Below are 27,615 nucleotides of genomic sequence, written 5' to 3'. Positions count from 1 at the left end.
AGTGAGTTCCAAAGTGAAGCCCCCAATTTGAAAACCCCCACCCCCCAGTTTTAAATATGTATAAAAACTGGCATTTCTAATTGAGTTTAAATGCATGCTGGGACAGGAAGGTAATCTACACAGCGACTTCCTCCATCACCCTGGGACTTGAACCTGATACAGACATTATGCTGGACGAGTGTACAGATGCCTGCACACTCATACAGGTGTTTGTGTGAATGACTGTACCTGCATCTATTTTAGGGGTGGATACAGGCCTTCAAATGCATGGTACAGACAGGAAGTGTACTTCTGTGACTGTGTTCAACAGAACATGGGAATGACTGTACCAGTGTACACTGTACGGTGAAAGATATTTATTTATACTGCTTTTCAACAAACGTTCCCAAAGCAGTTTACCTAGAGAAATACAGTCCCCCCTCACCAACCACGAGGGTTCCATTCTGGGAAAACCTCACGGTTGGTGAATTCATGGTTGGCAAGGTATTAAAACCAATGGGAAACAGAAGTTTGGGGGAATCATGGTTGCAAAAGGTTTGCAAAATACAGTTTAAAATAGAAAAAAAAAATCACTCCGGAACCCTGAAAATCACCCCCTGAGCGCTGGAAATCATCCCTGAGCCCCAGAAATTGCAAAAAACAAAGACAACCCACCCTAAATCTCACCAAACTGTGGATCCTTGGATTGTGGTTGGCTCACTAGATTTCTTGAGAATCCAGCTGTGCAACCTGATCCTCCGATCTGAAGCAGCCTGACTTCTGGTATTCATCGCATAGGCGTAAAGCTACCAAAGCTTCAGGGCAGCAATGGAGAAGGCCCGTCCCCGAGTAGCCACTGGTGGCAACTGCAGATGAGCTGGTGGCAACTGCAGACCAACCTCTCCAGATGATCTCAATGGGCAGTGTGGTTCATAGCGAAGAAGGCATCCTCTTAAATACCCAGGGCCCAAGGTGTTTAAGGCTTTATAGGTTATAACCAAGACCTTGTATTTTGCCCAGAAACCTATTGGCAGCCAGTGTAGATCTTTTAAAAAAGGAATGATATGCATTCTCCAAGATGACCCAGAGACAAAACTAGCTTCCACATTCGGGACCAACTGCAGCTTCCAGACTATGTACAAAGGCAGCCCCATATAAAGCGCATTGCAGTAGTCAATTCTGGAGGTGACCAGTACTACTGCACTGAGGTCATTTATCTCAAGAATTTACCCTCACAACTTAAGGGTTCCACTCCTGTACTTTGTAGGACTAGGTACCATGGACTTCGAAACAGTATTTCTGATCAGAAGTCTTTATCGGACATTTCAGCCTCTGTCAGTTCATAATCCGACCCATATTTCTGTGTTAAAGCCATTTGAGTGTGTGTTTAACCTGTAAATACAGGAGTCCTGCTCCTCTGTTTTTATCTGTCATCTGTTCAGAAGATAGAATGACCCTCTGACATCATCTATTAGTAACACACTGTAAGTTGGATTGATGCCAACTTGAGTGATCTCCCAATAGATGTACAGCTGGAAATTGCTCATTGTAAAAAAACAGAAAGCGGCGGGGGGGGGGGGAGGATGGACAAGGAGACAAATCTAGGTTACACGTTGCCTTTATTGGAGTACACACCTCCACTCATCAAATAATTGACAAAATAGTGAAGTAAGTTGTCGTAAGCTGCCCAGAGAACAATGTTTTGATGGGGTGGCTAAAAAGGTTTGTGATCATTCATGAGAGAACATGTGGTTACACCTTGCCTTTATTTGAGAGCACACCTCCACTAGATAAATAATTGACAAAATAGTGCAGTAAGTTGTTGTAAGCCGCCCAGAGAATCATTCATGAGAGAACATGTGGCATACCTTGTACCGGAGGGCAAGGCAAAGGTTAAACTTAGCTGGTACATTTGGGAAGAGAGCAGGGAGGGGAAAGCAGAGGAGGACCAGAATTAGAGGCTACCAGCTGCAGAGCGTGACGGGCTGGATTCTAAGGTAAGTAAGAGATCCTGTCTAGTTCTAGAGAAGGGGGATTAACAAAGCTCTTCTGGGATGGATGGGTGCTAGGTGCCCTTTTGCTGAGAAGGTGTGTGTGTTTTTGTGGGGGGTCCCTTCTTATCCTGAAATTCACACACCCTCTTGTTTGGAAGCTTTGTCAGGAGCCCATGGGCTGAGTTCTGAACTGCTTGGGGCTTATCAGGCAATCAGTTGAAGCACGTTTTCCTGGCATTTTGGCCCTTGTGGAATAGTCCTACAAAGCCCATTCTGAAAAGCAGCATTTTTTTTGCCTAGCATTAGAGGGAGGTGGGTACGCTTCTGGAACATAGGAAGCTGCCATATACTGAGTCAGACCATAGGTCCATCTAGCTCAGTATTGTCTACACAGACTCCCAGTGGCTTCTCCAAGGTTGCAGGCAGGCATGTCTCTCAGTCCTATCTTGGAGAAGCCAGAGAGGGAACTTGGAACCTTCTGCTCTTCCCAGAGCAGCTCCATCCCCTAAGGGTCAATATCTTACAGTACTCACACATCAAGTGTGAGCTCCCTTCTGGATGTTGGTTTGATTTTCCCCTCCTGTGTACATAGTGGCCCCCACTGAGAGAAACGGAAGCCCAATTCAGACATTATGTTCTATGAGTGAACAGATGTTGAAGCCTGTATCTTGCACAGCAGCAGATAGCACCCTCTTGGCACTGAATCAAGGAATGGCAAGAGAAATAGCAGGCACAGCAGAGTTAACAGCTCAAAGGAGAAGACAAGGCTCAGACCAGAGGAGGCAACTAAATTTGGATTCCCTCCTAAAGACGACAGCCAGCCCGCCCGCCAGCTAGCCAGCAAATCATTAAATCTATCCAATCAATCAATTGATCAATCAACCAACCAACAAGAAAACAAGGGGGAAAGGACAAGCTAAGTTTGTTAGAGTTTGTTCTCTGGCGGGCTAGATTTGTGTGTCGTTTGATAGGCCAGTTGTTGGGTTGGGGGATTAGCGCCAGGGGAGTCACATCGCTTAAGGGAGGGGGGGCACATTCCTGAGGTGTCTCGGTTTGAAATGAGCTTGTGAGGAAACAAGCCGCAGACCAGAGGAGATTTGCTCCTCGGAGCTTTGCCAACAAGCGTTTGCCAACAGATATTGAAGGAGTTTGGCGTGGGGTTTAGCAGGGAAGTGTGCGGGAAACACAGGCGGTCCCCCTCAATCACAAAGGAGATACTCCACACGAGGAGAAGTTGACTACTATCCCACTTTTGTAATTTTCTTGGAAGACAGAACTTAAAACCTTTACTTAGCTGACAACTGCAGCGAAGACCTAGCTTTCAAGTAAACAAGCTTTATATATTCTAAATAGCTGTCAAAGCCAATTCTGAAAGTTGAATGCCAGCAAGGGAGGGAATGCTGTCCAGACTATTGCACAGAGTGTTCCAGGAATGACTATCTGCCTGATGGTCAGAAGTCATGGGTGTGCACTTGCTAACTAGATCCCCATAACAACCCTGCAAGATTCCTGTAAAACACCTAGGAAGGCTTTAAAGAAATAACAACTCCATAACTTGTGCTTCTCATTCTCTCTCTCTCTTTGCAGCTTTTCAATGTCAGAAGTGACCTATCTCACCCACAAGGGGATCTTTTTCCCCATGCTCGATGATTATACAGCAGACAATCTCAGCTTTGTGGTAAATGAATTTCAGCTGTTGGATGACGATGTAGTGAATGTTGCTTATATGAAATCAGGTAGGAATGGACACAGGTAGCAACGAGTCACAGTTGATGCTCATAGAAAGAAGGTGAAGGCCACATGAAGTTGGCTACTTACCCAGCAGGAGACGGGACAGGCAGGGGCACAGCTAGGGGAGAGGGGGCCCATGTTCACCCCTCTCCCTTGTGGCCTCTCAGACTGAGGGAGATCATGAAAAACATAGGGAGGGGAGGGGTGGATCTGGGGTGCTCTCTGGAACAGGGGGCCCCGGGTTCTCTGAAACCATCTGCTCAATTATAACTATACCCCTCAGAACAGGACTTCCTTTGTTTTCAATTCTGGAGCTGAGGGAGCTTTTGCATCTGAGAGCTGATATTGTATGTTCTAGCTGCAGAAGTCATTTCCACGTCAGCCTATTGTTTACATTCAGATCATGGGAAAGAATAGAATGAGAATTGCCAATGTCCAGGATTGGACATCGCCCTCTTCCATGATGGGATTTGTAAAACGTTTTCTGGTAGAGTTCTATTTCAGTTTCTGAAAATCTAATTTCAGTGGTTTGAAAATCCCATTGCCCAGCACCCAAGAAGACACAAGACACAGAGATGATCCTCACGATTGGGGGCGATCGGGCTAAAGGAGCCTAGCCTGATTTCGCCCACGCGTGAGAATCACTGGGCTCTCAGCTGAGCCCAGTCTCACCACAGCTGGTCACCTGCTTAGACACCATCCCCTTAGCTGAGGTTAGCGGAGCGAGTGCTCTGCTAACCTGGTAATTTTGATCTTGAGTTGCCATGGCGTGGCTCACGAGTAGAACCTTGACCGGGAGGCTTAAAAGCAGCCTCCTGGCTCGGGGGTCTCTCTAGCATGCCCTGCGCGCTCACACAGGGCATGCTGGAGCTTCCGGGGGCTGTGTAGTCCCCGATCCTCCCAGCCCATGCTGGTTCCGTAACGGAGCTGGCAGTCGCGTGGGCAGCCACTGTGGCTTCCTGGAGCAGACTTCCTGCTCATGTGCGGGGAGAGCAGGCTAAGTCTGCTCTCCCTGCTCACCCTCCCCAGGCGGCTCCCACTGTGGGAACCGCCTTGTGGGAACCGCCTCACAGAGTGTTGGTATAAAATAAGGGCCACAATTTTATTAACTCATAATCAACTTGTTAAAGAACAGGGACTGGCTCTCCACCCCATACGGTGCGGTATGACCAGACATGCACCACCAGGGCATGCCTCGCCTATGGCATAGGGCGACACACCTTGGCTCCAGACATCCCCAATAATCTAGAGCAGGGTTTCTCAACGTGTGGGTCCCCAGATGTAATTGGACTTCAACTCCCATAATCCCCAGCCTCAGTGGCCTTCGGTTGGGAATTATGGGAGTTGAAGTCCAATTACATCTGGGGACCCACACGTTGAGAATCCCTGCTCTAGAGTGAGGGCTGTCCCTCTTAGCCGGCCTAAGGCCAGGCCTCTGCCAGAGCAGCACCCCCCCCCCCCGGTAGCCGTTCAGCGATTCCAGGGAGCTTAGCCCGACAGAGTGGATCGATCCAGGGCAGATCTCCCTGAGCCGTGCAGTCTCTCGAGCGTCGCCCTGGCCAACCGATAGCCAAACGCTTGGCTGAAGTTGCTTACCAGCCGCACTGTGCCTGCTAAATTGTGACCGGGAGGGGTTAAAAACTTCACTAGCTAACTAAAGAACAGTCCGTTCCAGGGCAGGCAAAAAAGGACGCGCACCAACAGCCTATCAGGTGAACGCTCAGAAAAATTCTTTCCCGGCCCCCAAAGGCGACCAGCTGAAACCCAGACTGTACCTTAGGGAGGGAGGGTGTCTTCCAGAGACGAACTGAGGCTTGCCGGCAGCGTTGGAGCTGGTAGCGTGGGCGAAACTCCACCCCCTGCATGGGCCCTTTGGACAACCAGAAGCCCCCAAGCCTGGTGCTTCTTGTAGGAGGCTGGGGCACCCAGTCGGATGCCGAGCAGCATGATTTTCTGCAATGGGATTTTCAACATTACTTCTGGTAGAAAAATACTGGGAAATAGCACTTCCCCCTTCACATGGCACTTCCAAGAGGAAGCATGGCGTAGTGCTTAGAGTGTTGGAGTAGAATCAAGGAGACCTGAGTTCAGCCCTGAATTTCCGATTGCTGTTTTTGTGTTGAATCGATCCGAATCGGCCTGCTTGGATTCCATTCCTATTCAGCCCTGAAGCTTCACACAGCCTTATTTTCCAGGACTTTGTCAGCTGGGAGATCTTTGTCATGTGGAGTTTTAACACAGCACAAAAATCCTGCCCTTCTGACTCTCCCAAAGGATATCCTTACTGTGACTTCAGCACTGGGCCTGAGCATCTGATTGCAGGGTGCCAGAAGAGCTAGCTGTTAAAGAAGATCCATTCTGATTCATATAAGGGGGTGGGGAGTAGAGGGAAGATCATGATTGCTGAACTCCCTTCTAGGGACCAACTGGATGGCGGAGATCTTGGGTTTGATCCAGCATGATGGGGACCCCACCTGGGTACGCAGTACCTCAGTGTTTCAACGGACACCCTGGTTGGAATGTGTTAGCGGCTTGAAGAATGCCCTGAAATATCCTTCACCCAGGATGATGAATTCTCACCTTCCAGTCCAGCTTTTCCCTAAATCCTTTCTCAACTCCAAGGCCAAGGTAAGAGAAGGCAAAACTCTCTTCCTGCCTATCTGTGCCACAGACAAGAGAAATCCTGGTCAGTGCGTACTTGACACCGACCGTCTACAGGAAGGTACTGTAGGTACTTATGTACTGAAGCAAATCATGGGGCCATATTAAGCCTGTTGTCGTTGTTGTTGCTGCTGCTGCTGTTAGGTGAGCATGAATGACTCTTTCCCCTTAGTATTTATGTACTATTTATTTATTTGAGAGATAAATAATAAATAAATAAGATGGATACTTGTCCCCAAAGTGCTCACAATCTTAAAGGAAAAATGAGACAGACACCAACAAAAGTCACTGGAGGTACTGTGCTGGGGTGGATAGGGCCAGTTACTTTCCCCCTGCTAAAAAAAAGAGATTCATCACATTTAGAGGTGCCTCTTTGCCAGGTTAGCAGGGGCAAACCCTTGAGGTGTTTTCTGTTCCTTGCTCATACTGGGAAATAGCACTTCCCCCCTCACATGGCACTTCCAAGAGGAAGCATGGTGTAGTGCTTAGAGTGTTGGAGTAGAATCAAGGAGACCTGGGTTCAGCCATGAAACTCACTGGGTGATTCTGGGCCTGTCACATCTCTCTCAGCCTAACCTACCTGACAGGGTTGTTGTGAGGATAAACATCACCATGTATGCCGCTCTGGGCTCCTGGGAGGAAGAGCAGGAGATATAAATAAATAAATAAAATAACCCCCTGACCTGATTTTGCCTTTTGCCTCTGGGTGGAAGCAACCATCTGACCCATGTGGGGTCTGAGAAGGGGATGCGTTTCCCTCTGAATGATGCCCCCGCCTCTCTCACAGCTGGTCTATACCTTACGCAACCCCAAGGACGTGCTGATCTCACACTACTACTTCTCCAAGGTTATGAAGGGATTGAAAGACCCTGGAACAGTCCAAGAGCACCTGGAAGAGTTCCTGAGTGGGAATGGTAGGGCAGCTGGTGACCACTCACCCTATGGCTTCCTTTGGGCCTGCAGGACTTGCATAACATTCCAGTATGTCATTTTGTTGCCCTTGATTGCATGTTGGGAGTGGGGGCTGTTCATCCAAAGGGGCATTTCTGCATGTGCTCCAAATACTTTTAAAAGACTAGTATTTGGGGCATCTTTAGAGGTTGGACTAGAAGCCCTCTGAGGTTCCCTCCTACTCTGATATTCTAGGAGCAGGTTATGCTCAACCCTTTCCTTGCTCCTCCAGTGCCCTATGGCTCTTGGTTTGACCACGTGAAAGGCTGGATGGAGATGAAGGACAGAGCCAACTTCTTCCTCATCACCTACGAAGAGATGCAGCAGGTAAGGTCCCTGCCCTGGCTGGTTCCACACAGAGGAGCACCTAGGGAATTTTGGAGCCTGGACCTAAAGACCTTTGGAGGGCCGCTCCCCTGCGAATTAAGCATCATTATTCTTGGCCAGGCGACCACACTGCCCAGGACAGACTAAAGAGGTTTTGAGGGGTCCCAGGGGCTATGGAGGCCCTGAACCTTGGCCCAGAAGTTCAGGGGTAAGAGATCCTCTGGTTCCATGCATAAGTGTGGTTCAGTCTTGGTTCCCTGTGACATCTCCCAGCCTAGGGAGTTTGCCGTCCCTGCTTCCTTGCCCATGGGTGAGTCAGACAGTTTCGTCTTATGATGGGTGTTCGAAACAAACCCAGACTAGTCACGATGGCTGAACAGGCTGATTTTTTTAAATTACCCACAGGGGTGGAGCCACCATTGGGTGAATGGGTTCAAAGAATGTCAGATGCGGGGGGGGGGACCTTCTTTAAGTCCCGAACGGGGCCATGTTGCCCCATTTGAGAGAAAAATAGTGTGGGCTGGAGCGATTCTCCTTGCCTTTAAAGGCAGGGAGAGCCAATCCGGCCAACCGGCTCATACTTACCACATCCTTTCTCTGAAGTGGGATCCAGCTTGCCACTCATGGCATCCTCAGCCATCACCTTTATGGTGCCCCCCCTTCAGACAAAGGGGGCCATAAGCATGACCTGTCCAGCTGGAGGGGTGAATGACACAGTGGGCTCTGCCCACTGAGGCCTATGCACCCCTCCCTGAGCCAGCAGGTTAGAAAGAAAAGTGACTGATTATCATGGTTGTCTTGTGGGAACCATGAAACTCTTGCAACGTTAGAGTGCTGAAAATGTCCTCTCATTTGAGTCAGTTTGGACAATACCTTCATGGCCCACAGAATAAGGAAGAGGATGTGACAAGAGCGTGCCAGGTATGATATCCTCTGCAGATATCCCTACGGTGTCCAGCATGTTGGGACTTCTCCTCTCCACCTTTGTACGTGTGAATACAGCTAGCACCCATACTGTATGCGTAAGGTTGAGCTGGGACCTAGATTCTGATATTCTTCAAAATCTCCTGCTTAGGTGATTGGACATTCCCTGGTTGTGTGCTAGTTGAGAGATACCCTATACTAAGATGACAGGCAGGCATTCAACTGATGGAGAGCAACTTGCGTTCTGCTCTTGTCCTCACAGTAGTGGTTGAGAAGCCAATGTGCATGGCATCCCCCTTGCCAGATGGACCCTACACAATGACACTCTCTCCACTCCTCTCATAAAAGGGTAGCTCTCCTTGCGCCAACCTGCATCCATGCCCCCTCAGCCTTCGTTATCTGCTCTTGTCCTCCCCAGGACCTGCGAGGCAGTGTGGGGAGGATCTGCCACTTCCTTGGTAAGGAGCTGAACAGCCAGCAGATTGACTCGGTGGTGGAAAATGCCTCCTTCCAGAAGATGAAGGACAACAAGATGTCCAACTTCTCCCAAGTACCCGACATGTATATGGACCACAGTAAAGGAAAGCTAATGAGGAAAGGTAAATGCAGTGTCAGAGGGGTGCCTACAGCTGTTGCTCTCAAGTAGTTGGATATCTGGCGCAATAGAGGAGAGCTGGTCTAGGGGAGAGGAGAGCTGGTCTTGTGGCAGCAAGCATGACTTGTCCCCTTAGCTAAGCAGGGTCTGCCTTGGTTGCATATGAAATGGAGACTTGAAGTGTGAGCACGGTAAGAGATTCCCTTCAGGGGATGGACCCACTCTAGGAAAAACAGAAGGGTCTAAGCTCCCTCCCTGGCTTCTCCAAGATAGGGCTGAGAGAGATTCCTGCCAGCAACCTTGGAGAAGCCACTGCTAGTCTGTGAAGACAACACTGTGCTAGATAGACCAATGGTCTGACTCAGTATGTGGCAGCTTCCTATATTCCTATGTTAACCTATTTGTGGTTAATGGCCCCCTCTTGTGGTGTTTCAGGGATCTCCGGAGACTGGAAGAACCTCTTGACAGTGGCCCAGAGTGAACACTTTGACCGTGTTTATCGGGAGAAAATGTTGGGTATGAACATGACCTTCCCATGGGACTGAAGATTGCCAGGCGATTCCTCATAGCATTGTGTGTGCTCATATTCCATATCTCATCTGCTGCAAGCCCCTTCATGGCATCACCAGGCAGAAGAAATATTGAAAAGAATCTTGCAGTATATGATATAGTCTCCAACAATCCTGTTTAGCTTGCTCCTAAAAGTGAGTCACAATAAAAAGGAAGTCCATGCTCGCAATCATATGTCTCCAAAATGTTCTGCTGAAATACCAACAGTCCATCTGGATTTGCAAATAGGTAATCCAAACCATTTTCCTGACGAGACCAAGAGTCATCCATGGCTCATTCAAGGAGGCTTTTCTTCAAGAGTTTTTTTAAAAGGAAAATTAAAGATACCGCGGGAAACTACTTAAATCGTGCTTAAATCTTACTCAGACATTTAGAAGAGCAGATCTTCATTTACTTCATGGGGCCATAGCTTCCGATTTCCCGGCAGAATACTGTCATTGGGCAGGTACCAGACCATCCCTCATCGATTATATGGTGGTATCTAGAAATGTATTACCTTATTTACCCTATGTATTACCTTATATGAGGGATTTTCGGGTGATTACACTTACTGAAAGTGATCATTCACCTCTCATTTTGACTTTGGTATTAAATGAAACACTTTATTTAGAGTTTCTTCAGCGCCTTGTAAGTAAGGAGGAATAGGTCTGGATTAGGGCCAGATGGACACCAGCTCTTCAACAATGTATTTAAAAAATACTATACTCCCCTGTGGTGTCTGGCCTCCAGACAGATATAATCAATGGCTTTTATAATGGTACAGAACCATCCCCAGTTGAGTTATATGATCGTCTGATCGCTTCTCTTACATCAGCTCTAACAAGCTCAACCTCCGCACCTCTCAAGATATTTAATCGCTCTTCGCATACCTGGTTTGACCAGGAATGCCTCAAGGCCAAGAGGAAATTAATTTATCACTTTAAATTGTATGGCAAAGGCACCTCTAATGTTGCACCACAAACTTTGGTAACCCTCAAGAAGCAATATAAGAACTTGCTAAGAAATAAGAAACTCCAGGCCAAAGAAAAGGAATGGGCTGACCTCATTGCCGCTTCTAAACTTAAAAATCAGACTAGATTCTGGCGGCAAATTTCATGTCCTTTAGGGAGGGCCCCTTCTATTTCTAATTTGGCAATTCCAGATGGGATATGGGAACAATATCTCAATGTTATATCAAAAAGAGGGCTCCCATTCGTCTATAATTGATTATAAGCCAGACCAGTTTCCAAGCTGGAGCCCAATCACTGTCTCGGAAGTTGACACTTTGATTAAAAAATGTAAGACGGGTAAAGCTTCTGGAATTGACTGTATTACAATTGAAATTATTCACAAAAACCTTGACTGGTGGGCTCCTCTTCTTGCTTCCTTATTTACCTTCATAGATCCTACTTCAAAAATGCCCGAGGATTGAGGTGTCTCGGTAATAGTCCCCATTTACAAGAGAGGATCAAGGGAGGAAGGATCCTAATAATTATCACTCGATTATTCTCCTTAGCATGATTAGTAAACTCTATGCTAGACATCTCTTGGGGAAACTACAGGAATGGCTGAATACTCAGGATATCTTATCCGCTGAACAAGCGGGATTTCGAGAAGGATATTCTACAACACAGGAAGAATTTATTTTACAGTACTTAGCTGAGAAATATTCCTCCTCGCCTAAATCCTCCCTGTATGCTGCGTTTATAGATTTTAAAGCAGCTTTTGATTCTATTTCCAGAGACTTTGGATGAAGTTAAAGAAATCATCAATAGATCCACATTTACTTTTATTAATCTACAATTTTCATCAGAACACCCGCCTCAGAGTGCGGTGTAGTAGGAAAGGGCATCTCTCAGCTGAGATACCTACTTATAGAGGAGTATGACAAGGTTGTATTCTTGCCCCTGTTTTATTTAATTTTTATATAAATTCAATAATTTCTCATCTGAATGACCTTGCTCTTCTTCCCCCTAAACTTGTGAATAGGCATAAGAACAGCCCTGCTGGATCAGGCCCAAGGCCCATCTAGTCCGGCATCCTGTTTCACACAGTGGCCCACCAGATACTGCTGGAAGCCTACAGGCAGGAGTTGAGAGCATGCCCTCTCTCCTGCTGTTAATCCCCTGCAACTGGTACTCAGAGGCATCCTGACTTTCAGGCTGTAGGTGGCCTATAGCCCTCTAACTAGTAGCCGTTGATAGAGCTCTCCTCCATGAAGTTATCCAAACCCCTCTTAAAGCCATCCAGGTTGTTGGCTGTCTCCACATCTTGTGGCAGAGAATCCCACAAGTTGATTATGCGTTGTGTGAAAAAGTACCTCCGTTTGTTGGGCCTATATTTCCTGGCCATCAATTTCATGGGATGACCCCTGGTTCTAGTGTTGTGTGAGAAGGAGAACAATTTCTCTCTATCCACTTTCTCCACACCATGCATGATTTTATAGACCTCTATCATATCTCCCCGCAGTTGTTTTTTTTTCTAAACTAAAAAGCCACAGGTGTTGTAGTCTTGCCTCATAAGAAAGGTGCTGTAGGCCCCTGATCATCTTGGTTGCCCTCTTCTGCACCTTTTCCAGTTCAACAATGTCCTTTTTTGAGATGTGGTGACCAGAATTGTATACAATACTCCAATTGTGGTTGCACCATAATTTTGTATAAGGGCATTATAATATTAGCCGTTTTATTATCAGTCCCCTTCCTAATAATCCTTAGCATGGAATTGGCCTTTTTTACAGCTGCCGCACATTGAGTCGACACTTTCAACGAGCTGTCCACCATGACCCCAAGATCCCTCTCCTGGTCAGTCACCGACAGCTCAGATCCCATCAGTGTATACTTGAAGTTGGGGTTTTTCTATTGTTTCGTTACTGCTTTATGCTGATGATATTGTCCTATTATCTCAAACCACGATAGGGTTAAGCCGTGAAGGAAGCCGTGGAGGTAAACTATACCAAGACTAAGGTGATAGTTTTTGCAAAACACCCCAAAACTCATAAATTGTCCATAAATGGACATAATATTGAGCAGGTCAAGGTTTGCAAGTATTTAGGGGTTGTATTTCATTCCAGCGGATCCTGGAAAGCTCATCTTAGCTTTGTTTCTCACAGTGCCCAACAGACGGAAAATGTGATAAAATCTTTTTACTTCTCGAGAGGTGCTCCTTTTGTCCCGGCGGCTGTCAGATTATTTAAAGCTAAAATATACCCGCCAATTGTTTATGGCGCGCAAATTGGGCCTTTTGATAATTTTACAATCTTAGAAGCAGTTCAAACTAAATTCTTAAGGGCCATCCTTCAAGCCCCCAGAGGCTCAGCTAACGTGGCTCTTTGTAGAGAAGTTGGGGTTACCACCTTGAAAATGAAAATCTGGATTTGGTTTTCTTCCCAGTCGGTTTAGTGCCTTTAGTATTAATTGACAGCTTTACATCTAAATAGGAAATAGCTCTGAAAACAAAATTGCATCAACTGGGCATGTCCCAAGAAACCTGTTACTTCTATAAATGTGGCTAAGTTTTGTTTTGTTGAATCCAAACTTCTTAGAGCTTCTATAAGCAATTTGAATATTTTGTAAATTATAAATGCATTATTTTAAATGTTAAGCTGGTCTAAGGACCATAATAAATTTACTTACTTACTTACAGTGCTCACACATCACGTCTCCTATTCATATGAAACCAAGGTGGACCCTGCTTAGCTAAGGGGACAAGTCATGCTTGCTACCACAAGACCAGCTCTCCTTGTGCTCACCTACAGAAGAGCTGGCTGCTGGGAGGTTGAGGTAGGAATTTGGCAAGTGTCATAGAAGCAGGGGTGTGTTGCAAAAGTTCTAGAAATGCTGTGTTAAGATGTGTCTGTGTGTGCGCATGTGTTTGGGTGAAGTGATGGGCTCAAATTGCTTTTGAACTTCTCTTGTGCTAGTGATGTGGACATCTGATGACTGCAAGGAGGCATTTGTCGTGTGAATGAGCCTTCTGAGCAAGGAACGTGGTTTTGGTGTTTGTGTGTGTTTTTAAAATTTTTACACTTTTTCTTACCAAGCAAACAGGGAGCACGTGCTGCTCTTTCAACTTTGCGTGTGAGATGGCTCTTGAATTGCAGAGGAGAATTATGGCCGAGGGCTGGGGATAGAGCAGTTGTCAGAGCTTTGGTTTGTGGGGCTGTTTGCGGGTATGCCCTTGTACTTGGGACTGTGGCCATGTATGGGCACCCCCTTTCCTCGTGAGCGAGCCAACAGAACAACACAGAAGGCAATAGCAACTGCACAGTAAACAGTGATGTACTGGATGTTCTTGGCTCTCTTAAAAAGTCTGGACAGAGTCAGGACACATCAATGCTGATCTGCCTCTTGGCAAGCGTGTCATGAGTCCAAACTCCAAGGTGGATCCACTCCAGTGCCCTGGGGTTGTAAAGATAGCGAGTTCCAAAGTGAAGCCCCCAATTTGAAAACCCCCACCCCCCAGTTTTAAATATGTATAAAAACTGGCATTTCTAATTGAGTTTAAATGCATGCTGGGACAGGAAGGTAATCTACACAGCGACTTCCTCCATCACCCAGAGACTTGAACCTGATACAGACATTATGCTGGACGAGTGTACAGATGCCTGCACACTCATGCAGGTGTTTGTGTGAATGACTGTACCTGCATCCATTTTAGGGGTGGGAAAAGGCCTTCAAATGCACGGTACAGACAGGAAGTGTACTTCTGTGACTGTGTTCAGCAGAACATGGGAATGACTGTACCTGTTTACACTGTACGGTGAAAGATATTTATTTATACTGCTTTTCAACAAACGTTCCCAAAGCAGTTTACCTAGAGAAATACAGTCCCCCCTCACCAACCACGAGGGTTCCATTCTGGGAAAACCTCACGGTTGGTGAATTCATGGTTGGCAAGGTATTAAAACCAATGGGAAACAGAAGTTTGGAGGAATCATGGTTGCGAAAGGTTTGCAAAATACAGTTTAAAATAGGGGGAAAAAATCACTCCGGGACCCTGAAAATCACCCCCTGAGCACTGGAAATCATCCCTGAGCCCCAGAAATTGCAGAAAACAAAGACAACCCACCCTAAATCTCGCCAAACTGTGGATCCTTGGATTGTGGTTGGCTCACTAGATTTCTTGAGAATCCAGCTGTGCAACCTGATCCTCCGATCTGAAGCAGCCTGACTTCTGGTATTCATCGCATAGGCGTAAAGCTACCAAAGCTTCAGGGCAGCAATGGAGAAGGCCCGTCCCCGAGTAGCCACTGGTGGCAACTGTAGATGAGCTGGTGGCAACTGCAGACCAACCTCTCCAGATGATCTCAATGGGCAGTGTGGTTCATAGCGAAGAAGGCATCCTCTTAAATAACCAGGGCCCAAGGTGTTTAAGGCTTTATAGGTTATAACCAAGACCTTGTATTTTGCCCAGAAACCTATTGGCAGCCAGTGTAGATCTTTTAAGAAAGGAATGATATGCATTCTCCAAGATGACCCAGAGACAAAACTAGCTTCCACATTCGGGACCAACTGCAGCTTCCAGACTATGTACAAAGGCAGCCCCATATAAAGCGCATTGCAGTAGTCAATTCTGGAGGTGACCAGTACTACTGCACTGAGGTCATTTATCTCAAGAATTTACCCCCACAACTTAAGGGTTCCACTCCTGTACTTTGTAGGACTAGGTACCACGGACTTCGAAACAGTATTTCTGATCAGAAGTCTTTATCGGACATTTCAGCCTCTGTCAGTTCATAATCCGACCCATATTTCTGTGTTAAAGCCATTTGAGTGTGTGTTTAACCTGTAAATACAGGAGTCCTGCTCCTCTGTTTTTATCTGTCATCTGTTCAGAAGATAGAATGACCCTCTGACATCATCTATTAGTAACACACTGTAAGTTGGATTGATGCCAGCTTGAGTGATCTCCCAGTAGATGTATAGCTGGAAATTGCTCATTGTAAAAAAACAGAAGGGGGGGGGGAAGGATGGACAAGGAGACAAATCTAGGTTACACGTTGCCTTTATTCGGGAGCACACCTCCACTCATCAAATAATTGATAAAATAGTGGAGTAAGTCATCGTAAGCTGCCCAGAGAACAATTTTTTGATGGGGTGGCTAAAAAAGTTTGTGATCATTCATGAGAGAACATGTGGTTACACCTTGCCTTTATTTGAGAGCACACCTCCACTAGATAAATAATTGACAAAATAGTGCAGTAAGTTGTTGTAAGCCGCCCAGAGAATCATTCATGAGAGAACATGTGGCATACCTTGTACCGGAGGGCAAGGCAAAGGTTAAACTTAGCTGGTACATTTGGGAAGAGAGCAGGGAGGGGAAAGCAGAGGAGGACCAGAATTAGAGGCTACCAGCTGCAGAGCGTGACGGGCTGGATTCTAAGGTAAGTAAGAGATCCTGTCTAGTTCTAGAGAAGGGGGATTAACAAAGCTCTTCAGGGATGGAGGGGTGCCAGGCGCCCTTTTGCTTAGAAGGTGTGTGTGTGTTTGTGGGGGGTCCCTTCTTATCCTGAAATTCACACACCCTCTTGTTTGGAAGCTTTGTCAGGAGCCCATGGGCTGAGTTCTGAACTGCTTGGGGCTTATCAGGCAATAAGTTCAAGCACGTCTTCCTGGCATTTTGGCCCTTGTGGAATAGTCCTACAAAGCCCATTCTGAAAAGCAGCATTTTTTTTTGCCTAGTATTAGAGGGAGGTGGGTACACTGCTGGAACATAGGAAGCTGCCATATACTGAGTCAGACCCTTGGTCCATCTAGCTCAGTATTGTCTACCCAGCTTGGCAGCAGCTTCTCCAAAGTTGCAGGCAGGAGTCTCTCTCAGTCCTATCTTGGAGAAGCCAGAGAGGGAACTTGGAACCTTCTGCTCTTCCCTGAGCAGCTCCATCCCCTAAGGGTCAATATCTTACAGTACTCACACATCAAGTGTGAGCTCCCTTCTGGATGTTGGTTTGATTTTCCCCTCCTGTGTACATAGTGGCCCCCACTGAGAGAAACGGAAGCCCAATTCAGACATTATGTTCTATGAGTGAACAGATGTTGAAGCCTGTATCTTGCACAGCAGCAGATAGCACCCTCTTGGCACTGAATCAAGGCATGGCAAGAGAAATAGCAGGCACAGCAGAGTTAACAGCTCAAAGGAGATGACAAGGCTCAGACCAGAGGAGGCAACTAAATTTGGATTCCCTCCTAAAGACGGCAGCCAGCCCGCCCGCCAGCTAGCCAGCAAATCATTAAATCTATCCAATCAATCAATTGATCAATCAACCAACCAACAAGAAAAAAAGGGGGAAAGGACAAGCTAAGTTTGTTAGAGTTTGTTCTCTGGCGGGCTAGATTTGTGTGTCGTTTGATAGGCCAGTTGTTGGGTTGGGGGATTAGCGCCAGGGGAGTCACATCGCTTAAGGGAGGGGGGCACATTCCTGAGGTGTCTCAGTTTGAAATGAGCTTGTGAGAAAACAAGCCGCAGACCAGAGGAGATTTGCTCCTCGGAGCTTTGCCAACAAGCGTTTGCCAACAGATATTGAAGGAGTTTGGCGTGGGGTTTAGCAGGGAAGTGTGCGGGAAACACAGGCGGTCCTCCTCAATCACAAAGGAGATACTCCATACATGGAGAAGGTGACTACTATCCCACTTTTGTAATTTTCTTGGAAGACATTACTTAAAACCTTTACTTAGCTGACAACTGCAGCGAAGACCTAGCTTTCAAGTAAACAAGCTTTATATATTCTAAATAGCTGTCAAAGCCAATTCTGAAAGTTGAATGCCAGCAAGGGAGGGAATGCTGTCCAGACTATTTCACAGAGTGTTCCAGGAATGGCTATCTGCCTGAGGGTCAGAGGTCATGGGTGTGCACTTGGTGCAAAGAGCTCTTGGCTCTCAGGGAAGAAGTTTGTTCTTTCGAAGTGAGGTGGCTGACCTGGAGATGCTTAGGGAGGCCGGAGGTGTGTGGATGAAACCCTCAAGGATGTGTTAGAGGCACCCCACTCCCAGGCTTATGGCACTTATGCTGTAATGGAGAATGAGGGTCTCGGGGAAGGAGGAAATTGGTCTGAGGAAGAGGGACACACTCCCTTAGCATAGAACCCTTCCTTGGGTGATACGCCCATATCCTCTTGTACAGACGATACTCCTCCAGGGGATGGGGGCCTCCTAGTAGTGAATCATTTAGATTAGATTGTTAGGGGCATAGAGAGATGGGTTTGTGACCCGCATGTAGAACACATTGTGACTTGCCTGCCTGGTGCGAAGGTTGTGGACGTCACGCAGCAGCTAGATCAGGCCTGCTCAACGTTGCCCGCCCCCCCAGCTGAGTCAGCTGTCAGGGTGCACTTTGGCACCAACGATTTTGGGAAATGCAGTCGGGAGGTCCTGGAAGCCAAATTTATTCCTCTAGGTAGCATATAGAGGTCCCGGACCCCCAGGGTTGCATTCTCTGAAGAGCTACCTGTTCGACATGCAGGGCCAGTGAGACTCAGGTGGAGCTGAGGGTTCTCAAAGCATGGGTGAGACAGTGGTGCCGGAAGGAGGGGTTCAGATTTTTTAGGCACTGGGATACATTTTGGGGCAAGCAAAGCCTATACACAAGGGACGGGCTCTACTTGAACCAAGATGGAACCAGACTGCTGGCGCTTAAAATAAAAAAGGTTTCAGAGCAGCTTTTACAATCTTGCATGGGGAGATTGTTGACAGGTCGCTGTCTGAACCTGCCCTTTCATCAATAAATCAATATGCAATATAGGAGAGCAATTATTTTAGCAGAGACAAATTATTGTGGTTTATTGCCAGGAAAATTCAGTTTACCCCCAATCAAAGGGCTAACTAGATCCCCATAACAACCCTGCAAGATTCCTGTAAAACACCTAGAAAGGCTTTAAAGAAAAACAACCCCATAACTTGTGCTTCTCATTCTCTCTCTCCCTTTGCAGCCTTTCAATGTCAGAAGTGACCTATCTCACCCACAAGGGGATCTTTTTCCCCATGATCGAGTTTACAGCAGACAACCTCAGCTTTGTGGAAAATGAATTCCAGCTGTTGGATGACGATGTAGTGAACGTTGCTTATATGAAATCAGGTAGGAATGGACACAGGTAGCAACGAGTCACAGTTGATGCTCACAGAAAGAAGGCGAAGGCCACATGAAGTTGGCTACTTACCCAGCAGGAGACGGAACAGGCAGGGGCATAGCTAGGGGAGAGGGGGCCCATGTTCACCCCTCTCCCTGGCAGCCTCTCAGACTGAGGGAGAACATGAAGAAAATAGGGAGGGATGGAGCTGGGGAGCTCTTAAGAGTAGGGGCCCCGGGTTCTCTGAAACCATCTGCTCAATTATAGCTACACCCGTCAGAACAGGACTAGCTTTGTTTTCAATTCTGGAGCTGAGGGAGCTTTTCCATCTGAGAGCTGATATTGTATGTTCTAGCTGCAGAAGTCATTTCCACGTCAGCCTATTGTTTATATTCAGATCATGGGAAAGAATAGAATGAGAATTGCCAATGTCCAGGATTGGACATCGCCCTCTTCCATGATGGGATTTGTAGTACGATTTCTGGTAGAGATCTATTGCAGTTTCTGAAAATCTAATTTCAGTAGTTTGAAAATCCCATTTTCTGCAATGAGATTTTAAACATTACTTCTGGTGGGGTTCTATTTCCAATTTCTGTTTTCTGAATTGATCCGAATTGGACTGCCTGGATTCCATTCCTATTCAGCCCTGATGCTTCACAAAGCCTTATTTTCCAGGACTTTGTCAGCTGGGAGATCTTTGTCATATGGAGTTTTAACACAGCACAAAAATCCTGCCCTTCTGACTCTCCCAAAGGATATCCTTATTGTGACTTCAGCACTGGGCCTGAGCATCTGATTGCAGGGTGCCAGAAGAGCTAGCTGTTAAAGAAGATCCATTCTGATCTGTATAAGGGGGGTGGGAGTAGAGGGAAGATCATGATTGCTGAACTCCCTTCTAGGGACCAATTGGATGGCAGAGATCTTGGGTTTGATCCGGCATGATGGGGACCCCACCTGGGTACGCAGTACCTCAGTGTTTCAACGGACACCCTGGTTGGAATTTGTTAGTGGCTTGAAGACTGCCCTTGAATATCCTTCACCCAGGATGATGAATTCTCACCTTCCAGTCCAGCTTTTCCCTAAATCCTTTCTCAACTCCAAGGCCAAGGTAAGAGAAGGCAAAACTCTCTTCCTGCCTATCTGTGTCACAGACAAGATAAATCCTGGTCAGTGTGTACAAGGCACTGACCGTCTACAGGAAGGTATTGTAGGTACTTATGTACTGAAGCAAATCATGGGGCTACATTAAGACTACTATTTTTGTTGTTGTTGCTGCTATTAGGTGAGCATGAATGACTCTTTCCCCCATTTATTTATTTATTTATTTATTTATTTATTTATTTGAGAAAGAAATAATAAATAAATAAGATGGATCCTTGTCCCCAAAGGGCTTACAATCTAAAAAGAAACATAATATGGACACCAGCAAAAGTCACTGGAGGTACAGTGCTGGGGGTGGATAGGGCCAGTTATTCTCCCCCTGCTAAAAAAGGGTGAATCACCATGTTAAAAGGTGCCTCTTTGCCAAGTTAGAGGGGCAAACCCTTGGGGTTTTTTCTGGTACTCGCTCATACTGGGAAATAGCACTTCCCCCCTCACATGGCACTTCCAAGAAGAAGCATTGTATATAGTGGTTAGAGTGTTGCCCTAGAATCAGGGAGACCTGAGTTCAAATCCTTGTTCAGCCATGGAACTCACTGATTCTGGGCCTGTCACATCTCTCTCAGGCTAACCTACCTCACAGGGTTGTTGTGAGGATAAACATCACCATGTATGCCTCTCTGGGCTCCTTGGAGGAAGAGCAGGAGAGAAACAAACAAATAAATAAAATACCCCCCACCCGATTTTGCCATTTGCCTCTGGGTGGAAGCAACCACCTGACCCTTGTGGGGGCCGAGAAGGGGATGCGTTTCCCTCTGAATAATGCCCCCGCCTCTCCCACAGGTGGTCTATACCTTGCGCAACCCCAAGGATGTGCTGATCTCACATTACTACTTCTCCAAGGCTATGAAGGGATTGAAAGACCCTGGAACAGTCCAAGAGCACCTGGAAGAGTTCCTGAGTGGGAATGGTAGGGCAGCTGGTGACCATTTGGCCTGCAGGACTTGTATAACCTTCTGGCATGTCATTTTGTTCTCCTTGATTGCATGTCAGGATGGGGGGCTGTTCATCATTCCGCATGTGCTCCAAATACTTTTTAAAGACAAGTATTTGGGGCATCTTTAGAGGTTGGACTAGAAGCCCTCTGAGGTTCCCTCCTACTCTGATATTCTAGGAGCAGGTTATGCTCAACCCTTTCCTTGCTCCTCCAGTGCCCTATGGCTCTTGGTTTGACCACGTGAAAGGCTGGATGGAGATGAAGGACAGAGCCAACGTCTTCTTCATCACCTACGAAGAGATGCAGCAGGTAAGGTCCCCTCCCTGGCTGGTTCCACACAGAGGGGCACCTAGGAAATTTTGGAGCCTGGACCTAAAGACCTTTGGAGGCCCCCCTCCCCTGCAATTAAGCATCATCATTCTTGGCCAGGCAACCACACCACCTGGGACAGACTAGAGATTTTGATGGGTCCCCGGGGCTATGGAGACCCTGAATTTTAGCCTTCAAGTCCAAGGGTAAGAGATCCTCTGGTTCCATGCATAAGTGTGGTTCAATCTTGGTTCCCCGTGACATCTCCTAGCCTAGGGAGTTTGCCGTCCCTGCTTTCCTGCCCATAGGTGAGTCAGACGGATTTGTCTTATGAGACTTGTTAGGATGGCTGAATGGGCTGAATTTGTGTTGTACACTCAGTCCTTGCAAAATCTATCTGTCTGCACATATTTACTTATGTTGTACTTATGGGTTTAGTCTATGTGCTAGAGCCCTAGATGTTTGGTTTATAGGAATGTATAATTATTGAGTTTATATTTGATGGAGGATAGTTGTGAATTGTTTGCTGGGTGATGCCACAATGATTTAAATGTATAAAAGCAGTTGGCCTCTTGGATTGCAGGTCTCCATTCTGTGTGGACCCCTGTGATCTGGGACAGCCAAGGACAAAGGGCAATTGGCAGACCTCTGTTGCTGTGGGATCTGTGAGGTTGTAAACTCTGCCACATTTGAAGGCAAATGCTTGGCAAACTATTTGGCCATATAAAATGCTCTCTCAGACATGTGCTTGTGTGACTACAGCAAATGTAACTGGGAGATGTACTCAAAAGAAATTGGACAAGAGCGGGTGCTCTCTCCAAGAGGGGGTGCTTCATTCTGATATACACTCTAGATCACAACAGCAATATTGAGGATAAGTTTATCTTTAAACTGTTACTTCAAGTGCACAAAAGGTGCAGCAGGGGAGGACTCTGTATTGGAGCTCCTGCTTAACACATTTTTTGTTTTGTTTTTGTTTTTAAAGATGCCACTGCATCTGCTTGTGAATTTTTTTTTTAAAGCCCTACTGGGTCAGCTACTGACAGAAGCAGGGACAGCTATTGAGACTGTCCACTGCTGTCTTGTGAACATGCAATCAGGGAAAACAATCATTACTATGAGTTTGGCCTAAGCATTGTCTGTCTTATACATATTGCCTGGAGCAAAATGCATAAGAGAGGGGGAATGTTACGGACCATGTACCTCAACCTTGGACTTAAAGGTACCAACTCAGAAGTATGTGGAATTCAGGCCTGTGTCTGATGTCATTTTATATTAAGGGTTCAATTAAATGCCTGAACTCAAGGTGAACTGACACCCCAGATCTCAACTGGTTTGGGAGGGAAGAGGCGATCCAGCATTGTATTGTGAAATGGATACTCAAGGGAGCACAAAAGCCAGGCCAAACTATCCAAATGCTAATACCAGGTAATGTCTGTGGAAGAGGCCAGAGGATGAACTCCCCTCTCATGTTGCAAGAAGTCAGCGTTAATCCTTGTCAACGATTAACTCAATTGCTCTCTATAGAAATTCAACATAGGTAGATGCGTACAAAGAAAAACACCTATAGACTATAAATCTTACTTTACTAACACTTTAACACCTTTTTGGGGTCAGACTGGCAAATCGGGGAAGATGCCATTTGTTGCTCAGAGATGCAGATTTGCTTTGGGCAATGTTCCCCCTCCTCCCCTTCCAAGCGCACAGTTTACAGAAGACGAGATTCAGATCTCTCTCTGGATTGGCCAATATCTTGAATAATTAAAAGACATTATCCAGAAGGTAACAGCATTGTCACCCTTTTTGGGGACCCAGGAAAAGATGAGATTTGAATAGATTCTATGAGAGATCAAAGGAAAATACAACTATAAAGAATGAGGCTACTGGACAGAGAGTTAGCAATCTTGTGCCTACAAGCAAGATCTGCTCACAAGCACTCCCAGAGTTTGCTGCTAAGCCGCGGGGCAACAAGCAGGAACTCTGTCCATGGACAGGAGCTGTCTGTGACTTCTACTGCGCAGTGAGAAGTCAAGACTTCTCCAGCCATGGTGCTCTGACTCTCAGCCGTGATCTGAGCAAACTGCAAAGCTCCTGTCTCCAACCAAAGGCCTTGCTCCTTCAGCTGAAGAGATCCATCGCTCTCAAGTCTCTCTGATCCTGGTAATATGCTGCCTTTACAAGCCTTGGATCCCTCCATCTTTTCCCCTCCTTCTCCTTCCCTCCCCTTTCCCCCTACTAATGCCTGATCTCCCCAAAACCATGCCAGCCCTCAGCTTTCCTTACCCCCGCTTTTTTCCATCTGTATCTGAATTGTATTAGGCTTTTGGAAGATTTAATACACACACATATGTTATTTAGGAACACGGGTTGAATATTGGTGCTGGCTAGGATGTTCTGTTTAAATACTGTTAGTAATATTGATAGAGTGTTCTGCTTTCTGCCCAGCTAGAATTGATGTTGTTATTCTTTTATACTCAATAAAGCCCATTGAATCCTTTTAGGATTGGTTTGATCTCCTTTCTTCCTTGCGCCCAGATCCTACATGGTCACTATATAAAAGAACTTGGTCACTTGGTGACACTATGAGCCAGGCCTAATTTTGTATGCTAGCTAATTAGCATATTTAGTATATAAACCAGACCTGGATGGTAACAACGCCCCATGTCTGATGTCAGATGCGGGGGTGTGGCTAGCCAGGCCGCCGTGTCTGGAGCCAGCAGGTCAGAAGAAAAAGTGACTGATTGTCATGGCTTTCTTGTGGGAACCATGAGAACTCCTGCAACGTTAAGAGTGCTGAAAATGTCCTCTCATTTGAGTCAGTTTGGACAATACCTTACTGGCCCACAGAATTAGAAAGGGGACCCATCAGGAGTGTGCCAGGTGTGATATCCTCTGCAGATATCCCTACGGTGTCCAGCACGTCGGGACTTCTCATCCCCGCTTTTGTATGTGTGAACACAGCTAGCACCCATACTGTATGCATCCGGTTGAGCTGGGACCTAGATTCTGATATTCTTCAAAATCTCCTCCTTAGGTGATTGGACATTCCCTGGTTGTGTGCTAGCTGAGAGATACCCTATACTAAGATGACAGGCAGGCATTCAACTGATTGAGAGCGACTTGCGTTCTGCTCTTGTCCTCACAGTAGTGGTTGAGAAGCCAATGTGCATGGCATCCACTTTGCCAGATGGACTCTACACAATGACACTCTCTCCACTCCTCTCATAAAAGAGTAGCTCTCTATGTGCCAACCTGCATCCATGACCCCTCTGCCCTCGTTATCTGCTCTTGTCCTCCCCAGGACCTGCGAAGCAGCGTGGGGAGGATCTGCCACTTCCTTGGTAAGGAGCTGAACAGCCAGCAGATTGACTCAGTGGTGGAAAATGCCTCCTTCCAGAAGATGAAGGACAACAAGATGTCCAACCTCACCCAAATACCTGACATGTATATGGACCACAGTAAAGGAAAGCTAATGAGGAAAGGTAAATGCCGTGTCAAAGGGGTGTCTACAGCTGTTGCCCTCAAGGAGTTAGATATCTGGCACAACCTATTTGTGGTTAATGGCCCCCTCTTGTGATGTTTCAGGGATCTCCGGAGACTGGAAGAACGTCTTGACGGTGGCACAGAGCAAACACTTTGATCATGTTTATCGGGAGAAAATGTGGGGTGTGAACATGACCTTCCCATGGGACTGAAGATAGCCAGGCAATTCCTCATAGCATTGTGTGTGCTCACATTCCATATCTCTTCTGCTGCAAGCCCCTTCATGACATCACCAGGCAGAAGAAATATTGAAAAGAATCCTGCAGTATATGATATAGTGCCCAACAATTCTGTTTAGCTTTCTCTTAAAAGTGAGTCACAATAAAAAGGAATTCCATACTCACAATTCTATGTCTCCAAAATGTTCTGCTGAAATACCAACAGTCCATCTGGATTTGCAAATAGGTAATCCAAACCATTTCCCTGATAAGACCAAGAGTCATCTATGGCTCATTCAAGGAGTTATCCCAGGAGTCATCATTCAAGGAGTCATCATCCACGGCTCAAAGAGTCATCCACGGCTCCTTCAAGGAGGCTTTTCTTCTAGAGTTTTTCTGATAATGCCAAATGCGTTTCAGCCTTGGTTAGGCCTTCTTCAGTGGCAGTCTCCCAATTATTCCTTGTAACCCATTAAGAATTGAAAATGGCCAATAGACGCACATATTACGCAAGGCACTTACTTGAGGCCTCTATTATCTCCCAGGTCTTACAACTAGTAGAATCTTGATCCAATGACTCTTTCAGCTCGTGCTTTCTGATCTCAATAGCAAGAGGAGCAGGAGTGGGTGAGAGGTCAGCCAGCAAGTGAAGAGAGTCCCCCGTGCTGTTGGGAGGTGCATGGAATACAGGCCCTCTGCCCTCGCTACGCCACTGGATCATGCATGGCTTAGGTGCTTCAGGTTCCCATTTATCTCCCAGGATAGAGCTTCTTTTTACAGGAATGTGGGAGTATCTTTAACCCAGGCTAATGGGTCCTCAACAGCTGATATGAGTGACAGAGAACACCAGAGGCTGATCACAAGTTTGGCTTCCTTTGGTAATGCTGGCCTTTGACTGTAATAAAGATTGATGGATAGATTGTTAAGTGGGGAGGCAGATGGGACACAGAAAATGTCTCCAGTTCTGGTTAGCACTGTGAGCCTACCTGAAAGGGCTGTTGTATGGGCCCTTGAGATAATGTATGTGCCATGCTTGATTAGACTGCAAGAAACATGTTGCATAAGTGTGAGGCATTGTGGGGGAAACGAAAGGTTAATCTTGGATGGTAGGCTCTGGAAAGAAGGTTGGGAGGGGAAACAGAGGAGGATCAGAATTAGAGGCTACCGGCTGCAGAGTGTGACTGGCTGGATTCTAAGGTAATGTGGAGATCCTTTCTAGTGCCAGAGAAGGGGGGGAATCAATGATTTCTTCTGGGATAGAGGGGTGCCAGGTGTCATAGGGACATAGGAAGCTACCATATAGTGATCATAGGTCCATCTTGCTCACTATTGTCTACCCAGACTGGCCTCGGCTTCCCCTAGGTTGCAGGCAGGAATTTCTCTCAGCCCTACCATGGAGATGCTGCCAGGGAGGGAACTTGGAACCTTCTGTTCTTCCCAGAGTGGTTCCATCCCTTAAGGGGAATATCTTACAGTGCTTGCATATCAAGTCTTCAATTCATATGCAACCAGGGCAGATCCTGCTTGGCTAAGGGGACAAGTCATGCTTGCTACCACAAGACCAGCTCTTGTGCTCACATTGTATAACACAATGTGTGTTATACAAACACACACGTGCATGCGCATGCACACATTTATTGTATGCAGTACTCCAATTGTGGACAGCTGCTGCACATTGAGTCGACACTTTCAACAAGCTGTCCACCACGACCCCGAGATCCCTCTCCTGGTCAGTCACCGACAGCTCAGATCCCATCAGCATATACTTGAAGTTGGGTTTTTTCGTTGTTTCGTTACTGCTTTATGCTGATGATATTGTCCTATTATCTCAAACCACGATAGGGTTAAGCCGTGCCTTAACTTCTCTGAGTGTCTATACTGTGAAGGAGGCCTTGGAGGTAAACTATACCAAGACTAAGGTGATGGTTTTTGCAAAATGCCCCCAAACCCATAAATGGTCCATAAATGGACATAATATTGAGTAGGTCAAGGTTTGCAATTATTTAGGGGTTGTATATCATTCCAGCGGATCCCGGAAAGCTCATCTTAGCTTTGTTTCTCACAGTGCCCAACAGACGGCAAATGTGATTAAATCTTTTTACTTCTCGAGAGGTGCTCCTTTTGTCCCGGCGGCTGTCAGATTATTTAAAGCTAAAATATATCCTCAAATTGTTTATGGTGCGCAAATTGGGCCTTCTGATAATTTTACAATATTAGAAGCAGTTCAAACTAAATTCTTTTTTTATTTTTATTTTTTCCAAATTCAATTTTTATTAATTTTTAACAATAATAAGCATTAACAATCATAATAAACACAAATGGACTTCCCGCGCACCTCCCTTCGTGAAATAACAACTATAAAGTTTAGCCTTATTATAATATTAATAAAAAAACAAAAATTAAAACCTTTAAAATAAAAAAAAGAACCATTAATCTACCCAACCTGCATTTCAAATTTCAAATCCTGCTGTAAGATCAATAGTAGGAAAATAATTCTTTAAATACAACAAAAAAGGTCTCCAATCTTCCTTGAAACATTCTAAGCTTTGATCTCTTATCAATGTTGTAAGTTTTGCCATCTCTGCATATTCCAAAGTTTTTATCAGCCAATCTTCTTTTGAAGGCAGTTCATTACTCTTCCATTTCTGTGCATATATTATTCTGGCCGCCGTAGATGCATACATGAAAAGAGTTAAGTTATTTGTAGAAATTACTCCTTGTGTTATTCCTAGCAG

The 27,615-nt window shown here is 46.1% G+C and overlaps 2 protein-coding genes across 5 annotated transcripts; both read left to right on the top strand.

Annotated features, from left to right (window-relative positions):
• The first annotated feature begins 1,676 nt into the window (after window positions 1-1,676).
• LOC128333006 (sulfotransferase 2B1-like) lies at window positions 1,677-13,476 on the top strand. 3 transcript variants are annotated; one of them, XR_008310829.1, is made up of 8 exons: window positions 1,677-1,976; window positions 3,561-3,709; window positions 6,124-6,332; window positions 7,153-7,279; window positions 7,549-7,643; window positions 8,986-9,166; window positions 9,598-9,866; window positions 13,354-13,476. XR_008310829.1 is itself a non-coding variant. In XM_053267936.1 (7 exons), the coding sequence occupies exons 1-7, from the start codon at window positions 1,837-1,839 to the stop codon at window positions 9,705-9,707; spliced, it is 1,011 nt and encodes a 336-aa protein (XP_053123911.1). In that variant the 5' UTR covers window positions 1,717-1,836; the 3' UTR covers window positions 9,708-13,361. The 3 variants fall into 3 exon arrangements, 2 of the variants coding, with proteins under 2 accessions (XP_053123911.1, XP_053123912.1); XM_053267936.1 differs by having other exon boundaries at window positions 1,717-1,976; window positions 9,598-13,361; XM_053267937.1 differs by having other exon boundaries at window positions 1,955-1,976; window positions 2,653-3,709; window positions 9,598-13,361.
• LOC128333007 (sulfotransferase 2B1-like) lies at window positions 13,360-25,068 on the top strand. Of its 2 annotated transcripts, none has more exons than XM_053267939.1 (7): window positions 13,360-13,490; window positions 18,635-18,780; window positions 19,672-19,880; window positions 20,717-20,843; window positions 21,085-21,179; window positions 24,481-24,661; window positions 24,765-25,068. In XM_053267939.1, exons 2-7 carry the CDS (start codon window positions 18,642-18,644, stop codon window positions 24,872-24,874), a joined length of 861 nt encoding a protein of 286 aa, XP_053123914.1. In that variant the 5' UTR covers window positions 13,360-13,490; window positions 18,635-18,641; the 3' UTR covers window positions 24,875-25,068. The 2 variants fall into 2 exon arrangements, with proteins under 2 accessions (XP_053123914.1, XP_053123913.1); XM_053267938.1 differs by lacking the exon at window positions 13,360-13,490 and adding an exon at window positions 15,936-16,093.
• Window positions 25,069-27,615: the final 2,547 nt, after the last annotated feature.

Source organism: Hemicordylus capensis, chromosome 7 (assembly GCF_027244095.1).
Source record: "Hemicordylus capensis ecotype Gifberg chromosome 7, rHemCap1.1.pri, whole genome shotgun sequence".
In the NCBI taxonomy this organism is placed as follows: Eukaryota; Metazoa; Chordata; class Lepidosauria; order Squamata; family Cordylidae; genus Hemicordylus; species Hemicordylus capensis.
The sequence above is the reverse complement of the archived record's forward strand: the minus strand, read 5'-3'. Positions and strand labels throughout refer to the sequence as shown.

Excerpts from the sequence above, each read along its gene's own strand:
- LOC128333006 (XM_053267936.1), top strand. The coding sequence starts at position 1,837 with ATGTGGCATACCTTGTACCGGAGGGCAAGGCAAAGGTTAAACTTAGCT. Across the intron at positions 6,333-7,152 it reads TTCTCAACTCCAAGGCCAAG|CTGGTCTATACCTTACGCAA; the intron begins GTAAGAGAAGGC and ends CCTCTCTCACAG. Across the intron at positions 9,167-9,597 it reads AGGAAAGCTAATGAGGAAAG|GGATCTCCGGAGACTGGAAG; the intron begins GTAAATGCAGTG and ends GTGGTGTTTCAG.
- LOC128333007 (XM_053267938.1), top strand. The coding sequence starts at position 15,954 with ATGTGGCATACCTTGTACCGGAGGGCAAGGCAAAGGTTAAACTTAGCT. Across the intron at positions 20,844-21,084 it reads AGAGTTCCTGAGTGGGAATG|TGCCCTATGGCTCTTGGTTT; the intron begins GTAGGGCAGCTG and ends TTGCTCCTCCAG. Across the intron at positions 21,180-24,480 it reads CCTACGAAGAGATGCAGCAG|GACCTGCGAAGCAGCGTGGG; the intron begins GTAAGGTCCCCT and ends TGTCCTCCCCAG.